This window comes from Saccopteryx bilineata, chromosome 2, assembly GCF_036850765.1.
Source record: "Saccopteryx bilineata isolate mSacBil1 chromosome 2, mSacBil1_pri_phased_curated, whole genome shotgun sequence".
Classification (NCBI taxonomy): Eukaryota; Metazoa; Chordata; class Mammalia; order Chiroptera; family Emballonuridae; genus Saccopteryx; species Saccopteryx bilineata.
The window spans coordinates 393940007-393964432 of NC_089491.1; the positions used below are offsets into that span (position 1 = coordinate 393940007).

At 56.8% G+C, this 24426-nt stretch overlaps 3 protein-coding genes across 10 annotated transcripts in view; 2 read left to right on the forward strand and 1 right to left on the reverse strand.

Moving 5' to 3' along the window:
• Positions 1-6370, forward strand: part of PEMT (phosphatidylethanolamine N-methyltransferase) — a 67447-nt gene extending 61077 nt beyond the window's left edge. For all 8 annotated transcript variants that reach the window (XM_066264460.1, XM_066264464.1, XM_066264465.1 and 5 more), the window contains exons 4-7: positions 1030-1175; positions 2054-2165; positions 5621-5695; positions 6019-6370. In XM_066264460.1, the coding sequence (XP_066120557.1) occupies positions 1030-1175; positions 2054-2165; positions 5621-5695; positions 6019-6076 (391 nt within the window). In that variant the 3' untranslated portion in view covers positions 6077-6370. The remainder of the gene's footprint in view (positions 1-1029; positions 1176-2053; positions 2166-5620; positions 5696-6018) is intronic.
• Positions 1-14073, forward strand: part of RASD1 (ras related dexamethasone induced 1) — a 129369-nt gene extending 115296 nt beyond the window's left edge. Inside the window, exons 2-3 of the mRNA XM_066264479.1 lie at positions 12187-12553; positions 12831-14073. Of these exons, the coding sequence (XP_066120576.1) occupies positions 12268-12553; positions 12831-13378 (834 nt within the window). The 5' untranslated portion in view covers positions 12187-12267 and the 3' untranslated portion in view covers positions 13379-14073. The remainder of the gene's footprint in view (positions 1-12186; positions 12554-12830) is intronic.
• A 1119-nt stretch (positions 14074-15192) lies between these two features.
• Positions 15193-22275, reverse strand: MED9 (mediator complex subunit 9). The gene is made up of 2 exons (XM_066264480.1): positions 22032-22275; positions 15193-17594 (listed from the first exon to the last, which is right to left on the reverse strand). The coding sequence occupies exons 1-2, from the start codon at positions 22238-22240 to the stop codon at positions 17378-17380; spliced, it is 426 nt and encodes a 141-aa protein (XP_066120577.1). The 5' UTR covers positions 22241-22275; the 3' UTR covers positions 15193-17377.
• Between the last annotated feature and the right edge of the window lie 2151 nt (positions 22276-24426).

Genomic DNA, 24426 nt, shown 5'->3' on the forward strand with positions numbered 1-24426 from the left:
GTGCAGAAAACCCCCACCATACAGAACATCTTAACTTCACAAAACAAAGGATAAAAAGAAATCAGCCTCCAGTCTCTCTGAGGGAAGTGGGGGATAAGAGGAGTATAAACAATCCGGCACCACAGCTCGCAGGAAGGTGTGGAGAAAAATAGCCTCTGGCAACTTCACAGAACAAGTGAGGTGGGGTTTGGGCAGACTGTCAGCTCACTGCCAGTTCCCACAGCTCTGTCCCCCAAAGATCTAAACTGCAAAGACCCTGTGGCTTTTGGTCCCCAAGAGTCAACCCACTTGCCATTGAACAAAAGGCCTTCCCTGGCGTGGCCTCAGAGGGAACTGCTGGGGGCATTTCAGGTGCAGAAAAAAAGCACAGGGGGTCTCTCTAAAGTGCCCCCTCTGACGTGGCTGGTTCTGTGCAGGGGCCCCGTGGCTGGAGGAGGGTCCGAGCACGCCCGAGGCCTCAGGGCACTGAGCCCCCGAGGGGAGGGGGACACCGTGGCCTCTGGCCTCGTGTGGTGCACGCCAGGTGCAGGGGCCTGTGGGCCCCCTGGGCTGGGCTTGCTCCGGGAACTTCCCAAGGTTCACGTCCTTCCGCAGGGCCTGTTGGCTGCTAGCTGGACAGGACTGGAGTTTGCAAACTCGGTGTCTTGGGCTGAACCTGGCCTGCGGACATGCAGAGTCCAAGAGAGTTTTCACTAATTACCTGGGGGTTTGTTTTGCTGTTTGTTTAAATGAGGGTACTTCCTTATGCAAGTCAGGGCTTCTGACTGCTCTGGAGAAACTGAAAAGTCTGGCGGGCCTGGGCCCCACCCTGTCCCCACCGCAGCAGGGAGTGAGGGCTGCAGGGTGGCCCGTGAGCGGGACCGTGTCTCCCGGGCACCTCATCACCTGCCGGGTCCCCAACAGGCACTGAGCGTGAGACCTGTGGACTGGCTACTCCGGGGCCCCTTGGGGGACAGAGGGGGATGGGGTGGCGGCCTCGGCCTCATCTTCACAGCAATGACCTCCTTCTTATCTCCCCTGCCCCTGCAGCTTCACACAGGCCATGCTGAGCCAGCCCAGGATGGACAGTCTTGACAACCTCCCGGCCTACGGGGCGGGCCTGGGGCTCCTTCTGGGGGGCAGCGTGCTGGTGCTCTCCAGCTTCTTCGCCCTGGGCTTCACCGGGACCTTCCTCGGTGAGACCCCGAGGGCCTGGTGGGGGGAGGCTTGAGCTGACCCAGTTAGGGTCCAGGGGAGGGAGGAGCAGGGCTGGCCGACTGGCCCGCTGTCTGTGACCTAGGCACCCCCAGAGAGCTCCGGGCAGAAGGGCCGCCCCAGGGGGGAGGTCCTCTGAAGAGCAGATGTGAGGAGCAGCCCGCTGGGGCGTGGGTGCCACAGCAGAGTGGGTGCAGAGCCGGGAAGGGGCTGGCCTAGCCCCCCAGGGCAGCGTGGGGGCAGCGCAGGCCTAGGCCCACCTGGTGAGACGCACCTGGAGGGTGAGTCAGGGTGGGAGGGGAGCCGGAAGGAGTCTGAGGGCACCAGCTACAGCAGCAACCCCCAGAGGAAGTGGCCTAGAACTGCCCAGGGCCCACGGGCTCTGGATGTAGGGCACGGCCCCTGTGAGTCAGCCCCAAAACAGGTTTCTGTGCCACTGCCTCCGGGCCCACCACCCCACTTCCTGCCTCCTGGAAAGAAAGCCTCCCACAGCCCCCCGGCCCTGCACCCTTTGTCCCCAGACAATGGGTGACGCAGCTCCTGCTGGTTGCTCCTGCTTGTGGCTGTCCTACTTCTGCCTCTGATGATGGTCCGAGGGATTCCTGGGGAGAGCAGCCCCCCAGCAGCAGGGCGGTGCCAGCCTCGGTCGCTCAACCCCGGGGGAACCCCGGGCCCTCTGAGGTGTCCGCAGGACCGTGGCCCTCGCGGGCCCGCCCCGCGGTGCCCCTGACTCTGTGTGCTGCGACACCTCTGCCCCCAGAGCCCGGCGCCTCCTAGAGGGGACTCGCTGCACTGGCCCCCGCCCCCCAGTAACGGGGTGACCAGGAGGCGACCCTGTCCTGCCCCGCCCCGTCCACAGGCGATTACTTCGGGATCCTCAAGGAGGCGCGAGTGACCACGTTCCCGTTCAGCGTCCTGGACAACCCCATGTACTGGGGCAGCACGGCCAACTACCTGGGCTGGGCGGTCATGTGAGTACGGGCTCCCCGCCCTCCCGCTGCCCCCGCGGGCCGCCTCCGCCAGGACGATGTCAGCCTTCGCGTCACCCGCGTCATCCACGGAGAGCTTTGTCCTGGGGATTGCTCATCTGTGGACACAAACACACGCAGAGCAGCGTTGGCGGACACCCCTCCCAGGGTCAGAGAGAGGCCCGTGGGGCCCAGCGTGAGAATGGAGGAGGGGCCCGCCCCCCTCAGGGAAAGCATCCCTGAGACAGGGACCGAACAGGTGTAACTGCCGGCACTGTGGACCCTGAAATTTGAATTTCATACAATTTTCAGGTGTCACGAAATAGTATTCTTTTCATTCCCTTTTTTTTATACACCAATCTTGGCTGTGATCCTTAGGCTGCCGACCCCTGTGCTGGAACGTTGGGGCCGGCCCCGCGCACAGGAGGGGCGACAGGAGGTCCCCAGGACTCGGAGCAGACCCTTGGTGGCCTCTGACACTGCCAGGGCCGCTGGTTTGTCCATGTGCCCAGGCTGCAGAACGGGTCTCCCACGGGTCTCCCACGGGTCTCCCACAGAAGGAGGGGGTCCCAGTGCCTGAGGGAGGGAGTGGCCGCAGGACTTACTGCGGTCTGTCTCAGCTGCCCGGGCGCTGGCAGTGAGCCCGGGGTCTGGCCATGCCCAGGCCAGTGCAACCAGGGTAGGGAACGGGTGGGCGTGGGCTCCGGGCCTCAGACCACATGCTTCCAGAGTAGTTCTTGTTTGTCCGTTTTCTCTATTAGGGCTTTCTCCATAGAAAGTTGTTTTGTTGTAAGTGGTCTGCTATTATGTAACACTTGAAAATCACTTGTTTAGAATGTTACAGGTGCTCCCAGAGACCGGAAAGGTTATAAGACACAAAGAATGAATCGCAAATGGTACAATGTCAGTATTAAGATGTTCCTTCCTGCACCTCCCCCCGCCTCCCCGGGACCCAGAGCAGTGGGCTTAGGGTGATGAGGAGCTGCAGGGGGCTTGTGGGTCTGCATTGGACCCCCCATTCACACTCCAGTGCCACTTCTAAACCAGACATCCCATGGGCCCTTTGGCCAGACTTGGGCAGTGGGCTACTCCGGGTTGGCCCTACACCCCTAGACTCACCTACTCCACAGAGCATCTCCCAATCTCCCACTGAGACTGACAGGATGAGCCCCTTCTCTCCTCCCTATTGGGACACAGGCAATTCCTTTCCTTCTACACTGAGTATTTCCTTCCAAACATAATCTGAGGTGTCCTCTCCTCCAGGAAGCCCTCCCGGACTGCTTCCCATGGGTGCTTCATCTGTGCTCAGATGGGGCCCTCCAAGGACAGAGCTCACATGTGGGTCACTTCTATGTCCCTGCCTGTGCCTGGTACTCTGGAGTGAGAGGTCTTCCCCTGCCAGCTTGCCCAAGGCTGTCAGGAGTCTGTGAGGGTCCTTAGGGAGGCTTGGGTACCTGCAGGCCCCCTCAGGAGGACCTCGGCCACATGGCCATGTGGAGAGGGCCTCGGCCGTGCTGGGGCACAGAGTCTGTCCTCCATCTGAGATGTCGTCAGAGATAAACCATCAGAGGGACTTCAGGACACTGACCCAGCATGGCCACTCCCAGAACTTCGGCAGCCCCCCTGTCTCCCTCCTGGGACCCTGGCAGGCCCGGGGTGCAGGGTTCCCGGGGGCACGAGGCCGGGCAAGGCGCCAGGGCCTCCACCCATGCAGCGCCAGCCCGCGGTTCCCAGCGTAGTCCCTCGGAACCACCCCTGCCACCCCCCAGGCTCAGGGCTGGGTCTGGGCTCCGGCATGTGGGTCGTTCCGGACCTCGGTTTCCTTACGTGCAGTCAGGATGGTCCTCACACACAGGACACACAGGACTGTCAGGATGGTCCTCACACACAGGACACACAGGACCGTCAGGATGGTCCTCACACACAGGACACACAGGACCGTCAGGATGGTCCTCACACACAGGACCGTCAGGATGGTCCTCACACACAGGACACACAGGACCGTCAGGATGGTCCTCACACACAGGACACACAGGACCGTCAGGATGGTCCTCACACACAGGACACACAGGACCGTCAGGATGGTCCTCACACACAGGACCGTCAGGATGGTCCTCGCACACAGGACACACAGGACCGTCAGGATGGTCCTCACACACAGGACACACAGGACTGTCAGGATGGTCCTCACACACAGGACTGTCAGGAGGTCGAGAGCAGGTGTGTGGTAGCATTTGGGAAGTGGAACATTTCTTGTAGTCAGAATGGAAAAGGCGTTTGCTTGGCTCACATTCCGGGGCCCAGGCCAGGGCCTGACCCAGGGGCCAGCTACGGTCAGCTGCAGAGCCATGGCCGTTCCTGGACTTCGTGACTCCTAGTGCACTTGGCTTCCCCAGTCATCAGTCTTAGGGACACTGTGGCCCCAGAGCCCAGCACCTGGGCTCCACCTGAGCCAGCTGGCTGCAAGGTGACCAGGTTGGGGGTGCAGCCTGGGGCCTTCCTCCTCCCTGGGAGGCGCTGCTCACTAGAAATCCAGGAGGACTGTGAGCAAAGCTGCAGGAGGCAGATCCACCTCAGCCCCACAGAGCAGGGAGGGGGAACCATCAGCACTTGGCCTTCCTGGAACTCCCAGACAGGAAGACAGCGTGGGGGCCTGGGGGCCGGGCAGAGGGTCCCCCAGGGTCACACCTTCCAGCCCCCAGCCTGGGGTCCTCAGCCTGGGCTCTGGTGAAGGAGGTCGTGCCCTCCTGGGAACCATGTTCCCTGGCTGCCCCCAACTCTTTAGATGCGGTGGCCTGGCCCCTGCTGAGTCCCGGGGTCCGAGGTGGCTGTAGGAAAGGGGGGGACAGTTCAAGAGCAGCCACACCCAGGCTCCTCACGGTGGCAGTCCCCAGCAGAGAGCCCACAGAGGGCCCACCAGACACTCCGCCCGGCTCTGGGAGCCCTGGACTCCCTTAGAACGTAGGATGTCGTTACGGTGGGGAGGGGTCACATGTTCTGTCCTCGGGAACGCCCCTCCTGTTCAGGGAAGGACACGCTTGGCCACTGGGGTGACTCTGAGAGGCCAGTCCTTCCCTCCTTCCCTGATCCACCCCTGCTGTGTCCTGAGTCCCTGGCTGGGGGCTGGAGCCGTGAGAAGAGGGAGAGTGGACCCTGCCCTCTGGACCCCGGGCAACCCGGACAGGCAGCACACTGGGCATCAGGTCAGGGCCCGGACAGGCAGCACACTGGGCATCAGGTCAGGGCCCGGACAGGCAGCACACTGGGCATCAGGTCAGGGCCCGGACAGGCAGCACACTGGGCATCAGGTCAGGGCCCGGACAGTCGGGGTCCTGCTCCCGAAAGCCAGACTCAGAAAGCGGGCACCTGGCTCCGCTTGTTCAGCCACAGGACCCAGCCTGGCGGGGAGGAAGGCCCTGAGCCAGGTGCCCACTGACTGACCACGCGTCTCCCCACAGGCACGCCAGCCCCGCCGGCCTGCTGCTGACCGTGGTGGTGGCCCTCGCCTACACGGTGGCCACCCTGTATGAGGAGTGAGTAAACACTGACACAGGCCCCGGGCCAGGGTGGCCGTCTGACATCACTGTGACCAAGGAGCTGGCCTTGCCTCTCCCTTCAGGGCCGTTCCCGTGACCAGCACAGGCTGGGTCAGCTAAGCCATGCCCGGGCACTGGCAGGGCAGCAAAGGGGAAGCTCCGTGCAGGCACGGGAGAGGCCGAGGGCGCTGACGGGGTGGCAGGGCAGCCTCTGGCCCTCCTGGTCCCACGCGGACTCTGTCCACGTCCCGGGGAAGAGAGTCTGGGGTGTGGGAACTGCCCCTGAGACTGGCTGACCCGAGCCTCTCCGGCTGCTGCAGGCCCTTCACCGCTGAGATCTACCGGCAGAAAGCCTCCCAGTCCCACAAGGGAAGCTGACCAGGCCTCATGGAGGGTCTGCACCTGCTGGCCTGCCTGCCCGAACACCACACCAAGGGCGGGTGGTGCCCAGCTGCTGCTCGGGGCCTGCCTGGCGGGTGGTGCCCAGCTGCTGCTCGGGGCCTGCCTGGCGGGTGGTGCCCAGCTGCTGCTCGGGGCCTGCCTGGCGCAGGCCGCTTCAGTGCCTTGGAAACCGCTGCCTGGGGGACCTTGGACGTGCTGCCAGGTGGCCAGAGCCCCCGCCCTGCTGCCCTCACCATGTTTTAACTCACCAATAAAGGCCCCTTGACGCTAGCCTCCCCTCTGGGTCTCTGTCTGTCCAGGCGGGGAAGGAGGCCCCTGGACGGGCCACCCCACCCGAGGGTTCCAGGCCAGTTGGCACAGCCCTCCCCTCACGGAAACCTCGCAGCCCTGCAGTGGCACTGCTGCCCAGACTCGGCAGGCGAAGGACTTGCCCGTGCATTGGGCTCCCTGTGCCGCCTGCTTCACCCCCTGCCCTGCCTCCCTTCTGCTCCTTCCCTCCAGGGAGCCAGCCTGGCCCTGGGACAGAGGTCATTGCACTGTCTAGTGGTCCAGCACCCCCTACATGCCACCGCTTCCAACCCCGTGAGCCACCATCCAAGGGAAATGATTTCAGAGTAAAAATTATGCTGAAAGTTTGAAAAGTGTCATGAAAATGCCTGGTGGAAGTGGGAGCCCCTGTTAGCTGTGGTGGTCCTGGGCCAGGCCTCTCTGAGCTGAGACCCAGGGACCAGAGCTAGAACGCTGGAAGAACGCTCTGGTGGTTCTGGACTGACTGGCGAGTATGAAGGTCTCGACGTGTGAGGATAAGCTCAGGTGCCCAAAGCATCAGGCTTTCCAAAGGGCTGAACTGGTGAGGGGCATCGGCCACGAGACACCCAGCCCCTCGGGTCAGGCCAAGGGGCTGGGCCAGAGGTGGGTCCCTGGAGGGCTACTGCGTCTGCAGAAAGTGGGACCGTGATGCTTATTTCCTCTGGACCCCAGGGCACCAGGTCCAGCCTGGGTCAGCTGGCCTTGGAGACAGATCACCTTTGATGTGAAGGTTATCAGGAAAGTCCATCTGTGTCCCCCAACCCCCATCCCACAGCCTGACCCCACTGGACGATGTGGCAGCCCTCTTTAGCCGACCAGGGACCTGTTTCTGGATGGAAATGTGCATGCGGCATGGAGCAGGCCCCGGGAGCAATGCTAGAGGCTGCGGTGGGAAGCAGAGGGATGGGTGGGACTGGACCACGGACACTTGTGCACCTGCTCTGTGGCCCGCCCTGCACTGGCTGTGTCTTGTGAGAGCTACACAGGTGGGGGTCACCCCTGTTTGGTAGCAGAGGATGTGGGGGGGGGGCTCAGCCTGGGTGACTCATCCCAGGGGACACATGAGTGAGTGATAGCACACGAACCAGAACCCAGATCTGTCCCGCCCCGAGGCCCCCTTCCCCTCCCTCTGCGGTGAGAGGGGTTGGAGGTGAGGAATGGGGCTCCCTGTGTTGTTAGGGAGGGCTCCCAGGTGGGGCCAGAGAACAGGGCTCAGCAGTTCCCCCCCACCCCCCACTCCTCCAGCTGAACTTGGCGCCTCCAGTTACTGCCAACATTTCTCCTAGTCCCCAGGGACCTGTGTTGCCACAGGAAGTAGGCTGTGTGACCATGTGGTGCCTGTTGATGAAGTCTGACCACAAAGCCCTGTGGACTGGGTCCACCAATCCAAGGACACAGGTTCGGTCTTTCCCCCACTGGGAGTTGGAGACTCAGTGAGCCCAGACTCCACCCATGCACACAGCTCTCTGGGCCTTAGGGTCCTCGTCTGTGAAATGACCGCCCTAGTGGACAGAAGCAGTGCTGGCTGGGCCCCTCGGTCACCCTCGGAACTTCTCCAGGCTTTCTCTTTGGTTTCTGCCTCAGGGCTTGAGAGGTCACACTAAACATCTAGTCTGATCTTACCCAATGCCTCTCTGTTTGCACACCCCTAGGAACAGGGAGCTCATTCCTCCACAAGCACCTTTATACACACAGCCTTTGAGAACATGCTGGCCCCGATGGACTGAGCTGTCCCTTTGTCAGGACAGGACTGAGGAGCTGCAGGTATCCTGACCCATGGGTCCAGTTCATACCGCTGTGGAAACGGCCTGGCATGCAGCCAGGGCCATTGGCTGGACGGGTCTGCGAGGAACAGAGGTCACGTTGAGGAGGAGACTGTCAGAACGGCTGATGAAGGGAGCCAGATCTGTTTTGTCAACAGGTCACCGACACCAACCCAATGCCGATAGGAGTCCCGAATTTGGGGTGCAGAGAAGGGGAGAAACATTTCAGTGAAACAGCAAACCAGGGAAAGCATCTTCAGTAGAAGCTAAAAGTGCGCCCCACTGAGACGAAGGGGAGGCTGGCTTGTATGAAGAAAAGTTTCCATCCTTGTCCTTCATGCAAACGAGGGCTCCAAATTCACACAGTTTGATTGGTCCAAATTGCACTGATATGATTGGTTGTCATGGAGCTAGTCTGATTGGTCAGTAAAGATGCAAATGAGGCTATCGGTGCACACCTCCAATTGGACAGGGAAGGTCTCACTTCCATCGGTAAGGGTGAGAGGCGTGCAGGAGGCGTGGCCTGTCAGACTGGCCTTTCCCTGATACGCAGACAAGCCTTTGCAAACAATGGCTGCTAGACCAGGGGTCTCAAACTCAACTCAGCATGTGGGCCGCAGAGCCGTTTGGCAGCCGCACTAGGTCTACAAAAGGCAACTGTTACGCAACACTTTTCTCACTGCAGTTGAAAACAAAAAAAAAAATCAGTACAACAAGCACAATCGTACATGCAGTTTACTCAGTGTCACAAAACGACCAGAAACTGTAGTTCGCATCACAACTGCTGTTCACTAAGCTAATATCTAGCTAGGATGCTAGAGAAATGAAAAATACAAGTAGGCCCCTAGGCTTACTTAATTTTATCCAAAATATTTTGAACTTCGTGGATTAGTCTGTGGGCTGCACAAAATTGTTCGGCGGGCTGCGAGTTTGAGACCCCTGTGCTAGACTCTGGTTATGAGTTGGGGTCCTGTTGGCAGGTATATGTCTTCTTGGGGTTGACAGTTTGGTCCTTTTCTTCTTTAGGCAGTGGCTGTGGACCAGGTGACAGGACAGGAAGGAGATTAGGGTCCTCTGTGTAGGGAGCTGCTAGGAATGGGCTTGGACTAGCATGACAGTGCATGATCATGTGAGGGCTTGCCAGAAGTTTCCACATGCCTTGACCTCAGAAGGGGGCCTGCCTGACATGGTTCTTGACACAGCTTTCAAGAACCTTCTAAAGCCTCTAGGCCACTAGGCTGTGGCACACATTTCCTGCTGTCCCCAACACACTCCCAACATTTGGTCAAATATTTTTAAAAGTTCCCATTCCACTCTTAGCAGGAAAATTGCTACACTGCACATACATAATAGTTACAGGCTGTTTGCTGTCAAACACAGAAAATAAAATTATTTGTAACCAACATAAACCTGGACAACATAAAAATAATGCGATGGCTAGCAGGACATGGGAGGTAGGAGTGTTGGGAGCCAGGGTGCAGGGTCCAGGCCAGAGCCGGGCAGGTGGACAGGCTGATAATTATGTGGGATGGCAGTTTGTCTCTGCCTGGCTGACCGTGAGGATCACCTGTTGAAGATACTTAGCACTCGGACTCACTCAGCCTGGGGTGGGGCCTGGTGTAGGCCGGAGGGACACCCTGTAAGAACAGAAAAGGGTGCTTCAGTTAACAGGGAGCTGTGTGGCGGGTGGCTTCAAGGGGGCCGTCTGTGCGCGGGGGTGGGCGCCTCTCCAGGGTCAACTTCACCCCTGTGGAGCAGGGCAGGGAAAGGTTTGCAATTCCTTTCACTCCATTCTTTTCTGAAACTATTTGGATGTTTTAAAATCATGAATGTACTTTTTAAATAGAGATATGCCTTTTTTTAAAAAAAGGTAAGGCCCTGGCCGGTTGGCTCAGTGGTAGAGTGTCGGCTTGGCGTGCAGGAGTCCCGGGTTCGATTCCCGGCCAGGGCACACAGGAGAAGCGCCCATCTGCTTCTCCACCCCTCCCCCTCTCCTTCCTCTCTGTCTCTCTCTTCCCCTCCCGCAGCCAAGGCTCCATTGGAGCAAAAGATGGCCCGGGCGCTGGGGATGGCTCCTTGACCTCTGCCCCAGGCGCTAGAGTGGCTCTGGTCGCGACAGAGTGACACCCCGGATGGGCAGAGCATCGCCCCCTGGTGGGCATGCCGGGTGGATCCCGGTCTGGCACATGCGGGAGTCTGTCTGACTGCCTCCCCGTTTCTAACTTCAGAAAAATACAAAAAAAAAAAAGGTAGAAACAAGGCAGCCGAAGGTAACAAGTGTCAGCCTCCACTTGCTTCCTGCAAGAATGAGGCCCTGGCTGGACCCACGGGCGGGCCAGCACCCAGGCTTCTGGGCATTCATTAGGCCTTAATGGACCGGGCTGACTTAGGAGAGCCAGTCTTATAGCCTGGCAACGGTGGGGCAGGGTGACATGCCCAGAAGGGACCTGGAGTCGTCATGGTTGAGAACCCCAGCTGGGTCCCAGTCCACCGGACCTCCAGCACCTGGCATGGAATAAATCCTCTCCTGGCACCCCGGTGGAGGGTGTGAGTTTTTGCCGGAATCGTTGTCACAGAAGGACGGGGAGAGATGACCTTGAGAGCCCCTTCCCAGGCAGCTGAGATTCCACAGGCCACAGGCAAACAGCAGAGGGGTGTGGGCTGGCAACCCCAGGACTGCCCAGGGCACCCTGACCCATGTGGATGTGGGCATGGCACCGGCGAATGGCTTCCTCCCCATCAGACACGGGCAAAGCAAAACAGAGCATGGCCTCGTCTGTCCCTTAAGGAGCGATGGCTTTTTCATGAGCTCCAAGCTGGAGCAAACCCGCTCCCAGACAGCCTATTTCTAGGCCTCTCAGTGGCATCAGCGCACTCTCTGGTTACTGATCAACCTGCTGCCCACGCTGTTTGTTCCTGACACCCCCACACACACACACACACACACACACACCAGCCCAGGCCTGCCGCCTCATGGGTCATTTACTGTTGTAACGACCAGGTCCTGCCTCTCAACTGTTTGCACTTTCTTATCCACAATCACAGAACCAGAACCACGGTCTTCCAGAAGAGAAACCTGAGGCCCAGAGGTGGCATGAGACTGTGCTGTGAGCCTAGGACCCTCCTTGGTTCATTCTGTGGCTTAGACACCAAGCTCCCCAACTGTAAGATGGAGATGTTCGCCCAAGGGACTCTAAAGGCCCAAAATGCTAAAGAGGATGGGGAAGAGGACACTGGCCTAGGCTTGAACAAGGAAGGGCAACTTTTTAGTTCCTTTGGGGTTGCAGACCAGAAGAGGATGGGGAGAACCCGTCGCTGAAAACCCCTGCCAGGCCCTACAGCATGACTCTGGTTGGAAGGAGGAGAAGCTAAGGTCTGCAGCGGAGCGCGGGGTGGGGGGTTGGCTCCTGCTGAGGGCTTTCTGGCACCCCAAGGCCTGACCCACACCTCCCCAGTCTTGAAGCTCCGTCCGCACTCTAGCCCTGAGAGTGGCGCCCCTTCCTGCCCTCTGGTGGCTGGAGCGCGCGGCCCCGGTACAGGCTCCAGCCCGGCAGTGGGACGCGAAGAAAGCGGGCACTGTCGCCTGTCTTTAGGACTGAGAGAGAAAGGACGCAAAAGCCTGTCACGGTGCCTACGCGCCTGGTATGTACCTGCTATTCCGCTGCTGCGACCACGGTATGAATACTGTTATTCTCTGGGAAAACTGAGACCCAAAGAAAAGTGTGTGCGTGTTTGTGGATGGGGCCTTGGCGGCCGCTAACCCCAACGCAGAGGAAAAGCGCAGGGTCGGCGTGTCCCCAGTGCTGGCCGGACTCTGGGCTCAGTTTCCTACCCACCCCCACAGGGAGGAGCAGACTGCTGCTCGCAGAGGTCGCGGGAGGGAAGCGGCAGCCGGGAGGGGGGGGGGGGGGCGTGACGCACCGAGGCTGGGCGGAGCGGCCGCCAGCCTGCTTATAAATGCGGCCGCTGGGCGCGGAGAAGCTAGAGCGAGCGACTTTGTCCTGAGAGCCTGAGAATCTGCGGGAGCCAAGCCGAGTACCCCGGACTCCTTCTGCGCTACTCTCAGCCCCTTGGCCCCGCGACCCCTTCAGCCCAATGAAACTCGCCGCGATGATCAAGAAGATGTGCCCGAGCGACTCGGAGCTGACTATCCCGGCCAAGAATTGCTACCGCATGGTCATTCTCGGCTCGTCTAAGGTGGGCAAGACGGCCATCGTGTCGCGATTCCTCACGGGCCGCTTCGAGGACGCCTATACGCCCACCATCGAGGACTTCCACCGCAAGTTCTACTCCATCCGCGGCGAGGTCTACCAGCTCGACATCCTCGACACGTCAGGCAACCACCCGTTCCCGGCCATGCGGCGCCTCTCCATCCTCACTGGTGAGCGGGGGACCCGGCCGGTAGTGGGTGGGGGAGGAGTCGCGCCGGCAGGAGGGTTAGAGACCCCCAGTCCAAGGGCGCTGGTAAGGGCGCAGCCTGGGGGCGCGCTCTGCGGTTCCGCCGCCGCGCGCCAAGTTTGCGCGTGGGGAGGGAGGTCTGAGTGCCCTGCAGCGCGCGGCTGCTGGAGCCCCGGCGGCCGGGTGATCCCCAAGTCAAGACCCACTTAAACTCTTCCTCTGGCAGCTGCCCTCACCACCTCTTCTGCTCTGCCCCTTAGGAGACGTTTTCATCCTCGTGTTCAGTCTGGACAACCGCGACTCCTTCGAGGAGGTGCAGAGGCTCAAGCAGCAGATCCTCGACACCAAGTCTTGCCTCCAGAACAAAACCAAGGAGAACATGGACGTGCCCCTGGTCATCTGCGGCAACAAGGGTGACCGAGACTTCTACCGGGAGGTGGAACAGTCCGAGATCGAGCAGCTGGTGGACAACGCCCCCCAGCGCTGCCCCTACTTCGAGATCTCCGCCAAAAGGAACAGCAGCCTGGACCAGATGTTCCGGGCGCTCTTCGCCATGGCCAAGCTGCCCAGCGAGATGAGCCCGGACTTGCACCGCAAGGTGTCTGTGCAGTACTGCGACGTGCTGCACAAGAAGACGCTGCGGAACAAGAAGCTGCTGCGAGCCGGCAGCGGCGGCCAGGGAGACGCCTTCGGCATCGTGGCGCCCTTCGCGCGCCGGCCGAGTGTGCACAGCGACCTCCTGTACGTTCGCGAGAAGGCCAGCTGCGGCGGCCAGACCAAGGACAAGGAGCGCTGCGTCATCAGCTAGGGCCTTCCCCTCCGCCCCTAAGGAACGACAGAACCTAAGTGTGGTCTTTTTGTTTAAAAGTCAACTCTTGTGTCTGGGCCAGCCCGTGTCCCGGGCCACGTGCTCGAATGGACTGGCTGGCGGCTGCCCTCCCCAGACCTGGGGCCCCACCAACTGGGGAGGTGAAAACAACTGAGAAGGTCCGGTCATCTGCTTTGGAAGGATTAAGAGAACTGATTAATACTGGGACTCCCCCCACCTGTGACTTTGCCCATTGGCACCCACCACCGCCACGACTTGGGTGGGTTGGGATCATAGCTCAGGCATAGGGTGAATTTGTGTGGTTTCTCACAAAGAACCAAGAATTGGGAGGGGAGCATGTGTGGAAGTTAACACCCACTGTTCAGGAAAACCTCTCTTCACTGCTGGAGGTTGAGACAATCAGCATTATTGTGTGTGCGATTCCAGGTTTCCGAGACAGCGGGAAAAGCCTTGGCCCTCCTGATACTAAGGGAGTGTGGGTCACATCCACCAAGTGGCTTGTTTACATGTGTGTGTGAAATTGCACAAAGGAAAAACAAAACTTGCACTTTAATAGTTCTGGTGTGGTCATGAACACGAACAAAATCTTGTCCAGGTGTTTATACTATGTGCAAGACTGTCTTCATTTACATTGTTACTGTTTTTAAAATATATATATAATTTAAAATGAAAAACCACGCTTCCGTCTTTTTTAGAAGTGGCTGGAGGGGGAAGGGGGAAAGGGAGAGGTTGGGTTTCTACTTCGGTGGAATTAGGCTTGCCTCCCCAGACCTGGAGGAGAACCCCGGCCTTCTTCTGAAAACAGCCTCAGCTCTCCCAGGAGACAAGCTCGGGAAGAGCTCCTGAGAACTGGGCTGCAGCCCTTCTATTTGGAGAATGGGTCCTTAGAAAACTAGGACAAATATAAAGGATTTCAGGGTCCCCAGAGTCCTCCCTACAGCTGCATCTTTCTAGCCACTTACCTGCTCGAGTCCCCCTGGCCTAGCCACAAAGGGCCCCTGGGGCTGTGCCCTACTCAGTGCCGACCCAGGGTGACAGAAGGCGATCAAACCTGAAACTCTCAGAGGGCTGGAGGGGTCACGCGGCCCTGCTCTCACAAGTAAGGACACAGACTGGAGACTGCTCTGGAATTGGGCTGGTGCAGGACCCGGTGCCTGGCTGTCTCCAGGATCTCCCAGGTGGCTGCCTGGGGTGTTAAAACCGCCAGCCGCCAGTGCCCCTCCAGTTCCGGGAGGCATCTTCTGCCCCGGCTTGGGGTCCAGCACTCTTCTCTGCCTGTCTCCTTTCATCAGCAGTTGAGGGCACCTGTTCCCTCCCAGCTCAGGACCACTCTTAATAGTGCCAGCTTAGGGCAAGTGACCCGGGCCAAGCCTCAAGTTCTTCACCAGGGAAACAGAGAAACCCCTTGCACAGGGTTGCTGTGAGGACTATGTGATGTTTAGAAAGTACAAGTGCCTGCTACCCAATAATGCAAATAATTGGATTCAAGAGGGTACTCAACCCTGTAAGGAGCATTCAAGATTGTCCCAGGGGAGGGATTTCAGCCTTGCTCTGGGGCAGGCAGCTCCCTCCCAAGACGAGACCCACTTCTGCAGTGAGGGATGGCCCTTGGGAGAGATGCTGGCTCCAGTTACTGCTTTCACATTGGTTTAGTCATGCATTGCGGGGGCAGAGGGTCTGGGAGGGTGCAGAGTGGAGTCTGTCACAATTTGTTCTGTCTTCTCTGCAGCAAGTGAGCACACCCAATATCCAAGACACCCTACTGTGAATATCTTAGTACAGAAACCAAGATGTCTTGAGAGCAGAGCACAGTTCTTTTAATTAGACTCTTGAAAAACATCCCAGTCTTCACACTGAAATGTCAGCCTTGCAGAAAGACCCTGGGGGGCCTGAATTGCAAGATGAGATGCTTCCTGTTTCACGGTGTTTGGCCAGGGCCTGAACCCCCCCCCCCCCATACTACTCTCGAAATTTCAAGAAAATAACTGATTCGGTTAAGTAACAGTCCCAAGGTAGAAGTCTAATAGGTGCCTAACCACTTAAATTCAGAGCCCGCTGTCCAAAGCCACTGAAACCTGACACCCCCCTTCACACATCCCTGAGTTCCCAACATGCCTTTCATCTTCTGACAGGAGGACGCAGGTCCCACAAACGGAACCCCTGCTAAAAACGTCTTCAACCAATCGATACCCGTCAGCAAGGCCAGTCAGCAGGCCTCTGTTAAGCCCTGAATTGGTCAGCACAGGCTATGCACTCGTTTCTAGATTTAGACATTATCTGGTTGCTACTGTCACCTTATCCTTGAGAGACAAGGGAAGAGCGTGCAAATAAATGTCCCACCTGCAGGAAATTAGGGATGTCTGTAAACATTTTATAAACCCTAACTTCCAGGTAAGCTTTCCCTGCCTGTTAGAACTGCATCAGAACTCTGCGGTCATATCTGGCCAAGGGGCGCTCAGAACTGCCACCTACAGCTGCCCTTCTCCAAACAAAGAGCACATCATGAACCTCTGTATGCAGAGCAGTAATGATCGGGACTCTTCAGTAAGAAGGCCAGAGGGAGAAATAATTTTTTAAGCCAAGACAACAGGAATCTGAAATGCTGGAAGAGGCAAAGTCTGTTTACCTGGAAGCCCATAAACGGATGTAGAAAGAACAGTGCCCTCCAGATCCATGGGAGGTTTGTTTGAAGTGGTTCTGGTTTGACCACTAAATGGCTAAAGGAGTTGCCTGAAGATGACAGGAAACAAAGGGAGCAAAAGCTAAAAGCTGCCTGACCTGTGGTGGCGCAGTGGATCAAGCGTTGACCTGGAACGCCGAGGTTGCTGGTTCAAAACCCTGGGCTTCCCTGGTCAAGGAACATATGGAAGTTGATGCTTCCTGCTCCTCCCCCCTTCTCTAAAATGAATAAATAAAAATAATTTTTTTAAAAAAAAGCATGACCAGGCGGTGGCACAGTGGATAGAGCGTTGGACTGGGATGCCGAGGACCCAGGTTCGAGACCCCGAGGTCACCAGCTTGAGTGCGGGCTCATCTGGTTTGAGCAAAAGCTCACCAGCTTGGACCCAAGGTCGCTGGCTCGAGCAAGGGGTCACTCGGTCTGCTGAAAGCCCACGGTCAAGGCACATATGAGAAAGCAACCAATGAACAACTAAGGTATCGCAAAGTACAACGAAAAACTAATGATTGATGCTTCTCATCTCTCCGTTCCTGTCTGTCCCTGTCTATCCCTCACTGACTCTCTCTCTGTCTCTGTGGAAAAAAAAAAACAAAACCTAAAAGTAACAAGATCATACAGGTGGCAGAGAACCTGGACAAGGGGCCACCTGGCAGGGCTCTGGCTGACAGTTACATTCACTGGCTTACACAGAAAAGGAGACAAACTATCATCTTTCAAAACAAGGCTCTCTCACAGCCTTCCTTTACCACGTTAAACCCATGCCACCAGCACAGGCCTAGTAAGTCCAGTGAGTTCCTGCAAATGTCTTGGGTGTTGTTGATAGGACACTATGTATCTGGTACACACGAGCACGCCCAGGAGGTGGGAAGAGAGGCAAGGCCGGCAGCGAAGACCAGATGCCTCCTTTCCCACCTTGCTCTTCAGCTATGCCAGCAGAGCCCGACCACACAGCAGATGCCCCTCCCCAGAGGCAGGGGTGTGTCCTCCATCCCCTCTGCAGCCTCCAGGAACATTCTTCTTCCCATCCACTGGCATTCCAGCTATTATGCATCTAGACATACGGATATACACAAGGAAGCCCTAACAAAGCCAAGCTCCTGAGCTGGCTCCTCCCATAATCGATGCCACGTTCAGCTAAGGAAGCAGTACAATAGCCCCCACCCCAGTCAGCTACAAAGTTCAGAGCTGAGGTCCCCAAGAAGCCCACTTCACAAAGAACCGCGCTGGCAGTGAGGACCGGGCAGTAAGGCCATGTGCGCTGCTGTTCTTTCTCAGGCATTCCTGAAGGCTGGCTGCGTCTACTCCTTGGGGATCTCAAACATGCAGAGGCTCTTGTACTTCTGCAGAAGTTCATTCTTGGTCCTGACTTGCTCTCGGAGGCTGTGCAGCTGTTGCTGCTGCTGCTCGGGGCTCAGGTGGATGCCAGGCATGGTGCTGATCACCTTTCGCATCTCCTGGAACTTGGTTTTGAGGGCACTCAGGTCCTGGTGGATGTCTGGACTGTCCTTGTCCATGCTGCGGGGGTCAAAGGGTAGTCATTAGCATTCCCAGCTCAGATCAGGACAAGCCCTGGTTTCCCTCTTCGGCACCCACAGAACATACTGTCTTCCTATGCCGTCTTTCAGAACATCTTGTTTTCTGTCTGTCCCCTTACTAGGCTGTGTGCCCCCAGATGACAGGAACTGGTTTTCTCAGACAGATCGAAAGCAGGCGTGTAACAGCTGCCTGCCCTCGCGGAGGGCCGCTGAGCCCTCTGGAAAGGGACACACAGACAGCAGCAAGCGCCCCTGCAAGCTGCTCGGCCTGCCCAGGCTGCGGAGGTAGAGAGCATGGAGCTCCTAGGACAAGAGAAACACTCCACTCAGAAACCGGCTCAAACCCAGTGGGAACCTGCTGGGCCAAGGTGACTGTGAAACACTCGAGTCAGAAGAGAAGCCCACACACTGAGTGAATAAAAGCAGAAGGCTCCAAATGGGCCTGCCTTTGTGTCCAGCGTTAGTCATCATCTAACTTTAGAAAGAAAAAAGGAGTGGCCGGTCCAGAAGCACGAAACAAACGACAGGAGGGGCTCTGGGCCCACCCACTGCCGTGTTTAAAAGGTGGACAAAAATAACACTGCTACGCTTGATGGACAGGCTCCTTCCCGACGTCCTGTGCACAGCCGGGCGATACTCGCATCACGGCAGCAGGGACACCGACTGCGTTTGTGTCACCAGACTCGGGCAAACACCACAGGTTCCGGTGGGTGAGTCTAAGAACACCGTTCAGCACAGGTGTGGGTAAGGATGGCCCAGCTCTAGCTGTTCAGTCTAGGTGCCTTGGGACTTGAAAATGCACACGGGCGTCAACTGAGCAGAGGTGTGTCCACTGGTAGCTTACAAGGGACTGACCGGATCACTGAAGCCAACCTCCTCCCAAGCCTGAGCACCACTTCCTGCGGCCTCTCGGCCCCATCTGACTCAGTCTCCTACTTCTCCTCAAAACTTCCATGCTTCAGTCTGACGGCCCATGTCCTAACGCCCCCTCCTGGGGCCAGTCTTTCTCACCCTCTCCTCCTCCTTCCATGCTAACTACCTTCAGTAATGGCATCTTTCTAAACTAGTGTTTTGTTTTTATTATAACAATAATAGGTGCTAGAGGGAAGAATTAAAGTAGCAGACACCAAAGCTTAGCAAAGTCCCTCCGGTGCCATGTCCCAGAGATGGCTGCTGTTAACATGTGGTATCTGGTTTCAGACTGCTTCAAAATATACAGCAACATACAAATACACACATAACTTTTTATTTGCTTTGACCATACACATTGTTCTGATTCTTGCTTTTTTTCCCTGAACAATGCATCTTGAATGCCTTTTCATGTTAATACACATATGGTCCTGGCCAGCTGGCTCAGTGGATAGACCGTGGGCCTGGTGTGGGGAAGTCCTGGGTTTGATCCCCAGAGAAGCGACTACCGGCTCCTCTTCCCTCTCCCACCCCCAGTGGCTCCACTGGTTCCAGGGCCAGCCCCGGGAGCTGAGGACAGCTCTGTTGATTCCAGCATTGGCTCCAAACGGGGGTTGACGGGTCGATCCTGGTCGGGGTGCATGCGGGAGTCTATCTCCCTTCCTCTCACTTAAAAAAAATTAATTTAAAAAAAAGTTTATAAGATGGCACCTACAGAGATCACTGCAGCGCTGACTGCCACAGCAAAATTCCAGGAATAAGGGCTGTGTCCTCGAGCAGGGGACTGCATAAGTAAACAGCACATCCACAAAGGAAACATTATGCAGACTGGGGGCACGGGAGGGGGCTGGGAGGCATGAAGAGGCTCGTGCCCTTTCCACGCCTGTGGGCGTCTATGAATACATCTACAGCTTTCATTTCTTTTTTGAATGCTTTCTGGGTCACAAATGGACGGGCCATTTTACGTTAATTGAACAGCTAAAAAGATTAAGTACTCTAAATTTGGCAAGAGCTATCAGCATTTAAAGTGCAGGTACTGTCTGCTCCGCCTTCCACTGCTTGAGGACCTACTTCCTCACTGGGAGCCCTAAGGACATCCTCTGGGGCTGGTCACACTCAAGAGGTGTCTCCACCGTCTCTGGCTGCCAGTCCAGAAGCCAAGGGGCGGACATGAGGGTGGGCTCTTAGTTTTATTCAGTGTATGAACTCCCTCCTAAACCCTGTTTTCAGTATGACTCTCTCCCTCAAACTCCTCCAATGCACCTGGTGTCCGTCCAGTCCAGACACTCTCTGGCTTCCTCTTTCCTAAGAATAACTCTTGGGAAAGAACAACCTTTTGTCTTCCCAGATGGAAGTCGGGTAGTTACCCGTCTGCTTAGATTTTGGGGAGAGAACGATGGGGATCTCCTTCTTAAACAGACTTTTAAGTAATAATCCTCCTGTCCTCAGTGCCCTTTCACCTCTATTTCGAGGTCCCTGGCACGGCCAATTCCTGAGATTTAGGGGCAGGCCATGCTCAAGAGCAGCTGCTTCTTGAGGCCAGTAGATGAGTAAGCCCCTGGCCATCTGCTCTGAGGCAATTCTTTCCTCTCCTGTTCTTTCTGGTTTCGTGCTTAAAAAACAAAAACAAAACACTTTTCACTATCCTTTTAGAGGAAACAGACAAACACATGTAATCAACCTGCCATCTTACACTGGAGACTGCTCCTGAGTACAGCTTACAACGATCTTATGATGCAAATATTATTAGTCCCATCTCACCTATCTTACAAGAGCAAGGGAGGTTCAGAGAAGCTGCACTGTTCGACCCAAGTCACCCAGCAGTACCTTCATTATAAAGCTCTACTTGAAATTCACTGGTTGAGGTCCATTATTACTGTTCACATATTAGGGATACAAAAATTAAAGCCTAAGAAAGTTTATATACTCCCCGAGAGTCCAAGGCAAGCGAGCACTAGCAGGTGTGGATCTAAGACCATGGGCTTGGAAGCAGGGCTCTCTAGTGCCCACCGACCCAGGCAAGGACAGCCTCCAGTGCCCACTGACCCAGGCAAGGACAGCCCTGTGCAGCCCTCGCTGGGGCCAAGCACCTTCTCTGAGCACGTGCACAGCTCATGTTCCCGTTGTTCCACCTTCCCCTAACACCAGCATGCTTGTACTGCAGCCCAGCAGCAGGGTCCGCACTTGTGTCTGGGGTTCAGCTGCTGCCTGAGCACAGGCTGGAGAGAGCAGTATGAGCGCGCCCCGCCCTGTTTGCGTGGTCACACGGAGGAAGGCCACAGGGAGTCATGCTGCAATGTGGGCCGCAGGCCCCCACCAGGGAGCCCAGTGCGTCCACCCTCCTAGGAACCAGGCTGTGGCAGCCAGGCCTCTGTGCAGTGGGTGCGCGGGGAGCACGCTTACAGTCACTCGGACACGGAAGCAGTGGTCAGTGTGCTCTCACTCACTGGGGCTGGGGATGCGATGGCCGGCGGTGCCCCGGGGGGGGCCATGGGCAAGCGAGGGCCCAAGGAGGACCGTCCAGGGCTGGCCTAGAGCCCGGCGGGAGGAGGACATCGCCTGCTGACGCCACGTGGGGACAAAATGGTGCGGGCCCAGATCCGGGCACTTCTGCGTGAGCTTCCTTAATGTCCCGTGTCACCACCTCGCCACTTTCTCAAGTGCAGGCCAGCTGTTCCTGCCTGTCCTGTCCTGCCCTGTGGGTGAGCGAGGTGAGGGCATGTCCCGCACGTGGCCGGTGAGCACAGGGGAGGCGACTGGGCCTGTTGGAATAAACATAGCGCGAGGGGGTCGGGCGCAGGGGAGACACCCAGGAGCTGGGGAGGCACGGGGGTGCAGGGGAGACACCTGGGAACTGGGGAGGCACGGGGGTGCAGGGGAGACACCTGGGAACTGGGGAGGCACGGGGGTGCAGGGGAGACACCTGGGAGCTGGGGAGGCACGGGGGTGCAGGGGAGACACCTGGGAACTGGGGAGGCACGGGGGTGCAGGGGAGACACCTGGGAACTGGGGAGACACCTGGGAACTGGGGAGGCACGGGGGTGCAGGGGAGACACCTGGGAACTGGGGAGGCACGGGGGTGCAGGGGAGACACCTGGGAACTGGGGAGGCACGGGGGTGCAGGGGAGACACCTGGGAACTGGGGAGGCACGGGGGTGCAGGGAGACACCTGGGAGCTAGGGAAACACCCAGGAGCTGGGGAGGCACCAGGGTGCAGGGGAGACACCAGGTCGCAGAGAGGCCGGCCTCGCTGGGCGACGGACGCGCTAACCACGCCGCCGCCCCGTCCCGGGGCCGCCCAGCTCCCCGGCCGGCCTCGCCCGCTCTGGGGTCAGTGTGCCTGTTGTGACTTATGAATGAGAGAGAGAGACAGGGGTGCGTGAGTCCATTTATTCCCGCCCCCCGTGGTCGGCTCCCGCAGGCGTCCCGACCGGGCGGCACCCGCAGCCCCGGGCGTACGGAACGCGCCGAGGCCCCGCCGCCCGGACCGGCCCCGCGCGGCCCTTACCATTTGATGATGTTGTGAACCAAGGGCAGGAAGGAGTAGTTCTCCTCCTTCACACCCGCCGGGGACGGAGGCCTGGGCGCTGGCGACGGCTGCTGCGGCGCAGCGGCGGGCGGCGGCGGCTGAGGCTTCGTCTCGGGCAGCGGCGGCTCGGCCGGCGGCGGTAACGCATCCTCCACCTGCCGCCCGGGGGCTAACCCCGCGGAGGCCATGGCTCCCGGGAAGGTGTGGAGGACCCACTACGTCACTTCCGACCCGCCAGGAAGGGCGGGACCTGGAGGAGGCCCTGAGCATGCGCACTAGGAGGCGGGGCGGGGCAAAGGCACTGAGCGGGGCAGCTGTTCCTAGGCAACAGGCGGTTGCCGGTATAGGATGCCCTGGTTTGGGCTGTGAAGATGGCTCAATTCAGGGGTGGGATTCAGCCGGTTCCCGCTGGTTTGGCAGAACTGATACCTAATGTTTTGTTGAATTGGGTAAACGGGTTGTTAAAATGGCACTTGTTATCAGGGTGCTAAGGTGGGCGCCTGGGCAGCTGCCCAATGTGGAAATCACACATTGACGTTCCTTCCTGTTTGACGTTCATCTGCACAACAGTGTAGTCTAAGCGCCCATAGTCATGTTCACTCCGTCCATAGGCAAAAAAAATTTGATGGAACTATGCTTGCAATGTTTATTTATTCACTTCATAAAACTCATTATACCTTTGACGAAATACTACATCTTAATTCCCTTCTGTTTGTTCTGTCAGTAAAACAACATAACATAAAGAGAAAAGGTGTTGCCTGACCAGGCTGTGGCGCAGTGGATAGAGCGTCAGACTGGGATGCCGAGGACCCAGGTTCGAGACCCCGAGGTCGCCAGCTTGAGCATGGGCTCATCTGGTTTGAGCAAAAGCTCACCAACTTGGACCCAAGGTTGCTGGCTCGAGCAAGGGGTTACTCGGTCTGCTGAAGGCCCACGGTCAAGGCACATATGAGAAAGCAATCAATGAACAACTAAGGTGTCTCAATGGCAACAAAAAACTAATGATGAATGCTTCTCATCTCTCCATTCCTGTCTGTCTGTCCCTGTCTATCCCTCTCTCTGACTCTCTATCTCTGTTAAAAATAAATAAATAAATTTTAAAAAGTGTCAAACAACCAGGGAGTGACAACTTGTATTTTTACTTGTCAGGTATTATTTAATATTTTTTCATTAATATTTTTTAATGTATTTATTCATTTTAGAGAGGAGAGGGAGAGACAGAGAGAGAGAGAGAGGAGAGACAGAGAGAGAGAAGGGGGGAGGAACTGGAAGCATCAACTCCCATATGTGCCTTGACCAGGCAAGCCTAGGGTTTCGAACCGGCGACATCAGCATTTCCAGGTCGACGCTTTAACTACTGCACCACCACAGGTCAGGCATTTTTCATTAATATTTTAAAACTTTCTTATAACAATCTAGTTTTGTGTACCTCTTTTGTTGTTCTTATTTAAGTATTAAATGCATGAAATAATAAACTACCTTTTTGTATATCCTTTTTTTTATACTTAAAACAGTGATTAGGGCAGCGAACTGGTTGTTAAATTATTTGAATCCCACCACTGACTATACTTAGATACTGGTAAAAATCACAAATTGTTTCTCTGCTCCATGTGTTAAGAGCCACTGTGATAGGAGGGGTCAAGTGGAGCGTGCCTTGCCAAGACAGTAATCAGAAGCAGTCTTGCATCCCAGGAGGACTTCATGAGATTAGTACAGCTATCAAAGATGCATGTTTGGCAATCATCTGATCCACCTATCTGCTCCTGGAAATCCAGATGGATCCTGGGATCATGGTGGATGATTGCAACATCAATAAAATTAACCAAGCCCTGCCCAGGTGTCTTGATTGGAGCGTCGTCCTGATCCACCAAGATTGCGGGTTTTGATTCCCAGTCAGGGCACATAACAAGGCTCAGCCTATGAATGCATAAATGGGTGGAACAACAAATCAATGTTTCTCTCTGAAATTAATTAATTAATTAAAATAAATAAAATTAACCAAGCAGGAAGTAAATCCATTTCAACAACCCTGCCCGAGGTGGTATCTTGAAATAGATCAACATAACCTCTAGCACGTGGCATATATACTGATGATCTGGTAAATGCATTCTTCGCAGTTCATTATTGGTATAGACTTTGCTTTCACACGGGAACAGCAGTGGTTTGTATTCATTCACTGCCTTGCCTCTGTGAGTCCTTTTCTCTGTTGTATTACAGTCTCCTGGGATGTCGATCACATTAAGATTCCACTGGACATCATGCTGATCCACATACTGATATTATTAATATGGGAAGTCCTTCCCATATAATTCACTCGGGGCTGGGAAGATGGCAGGTTCCCTGGATTCCCCCATAGGACATGTACCTGCTGGAG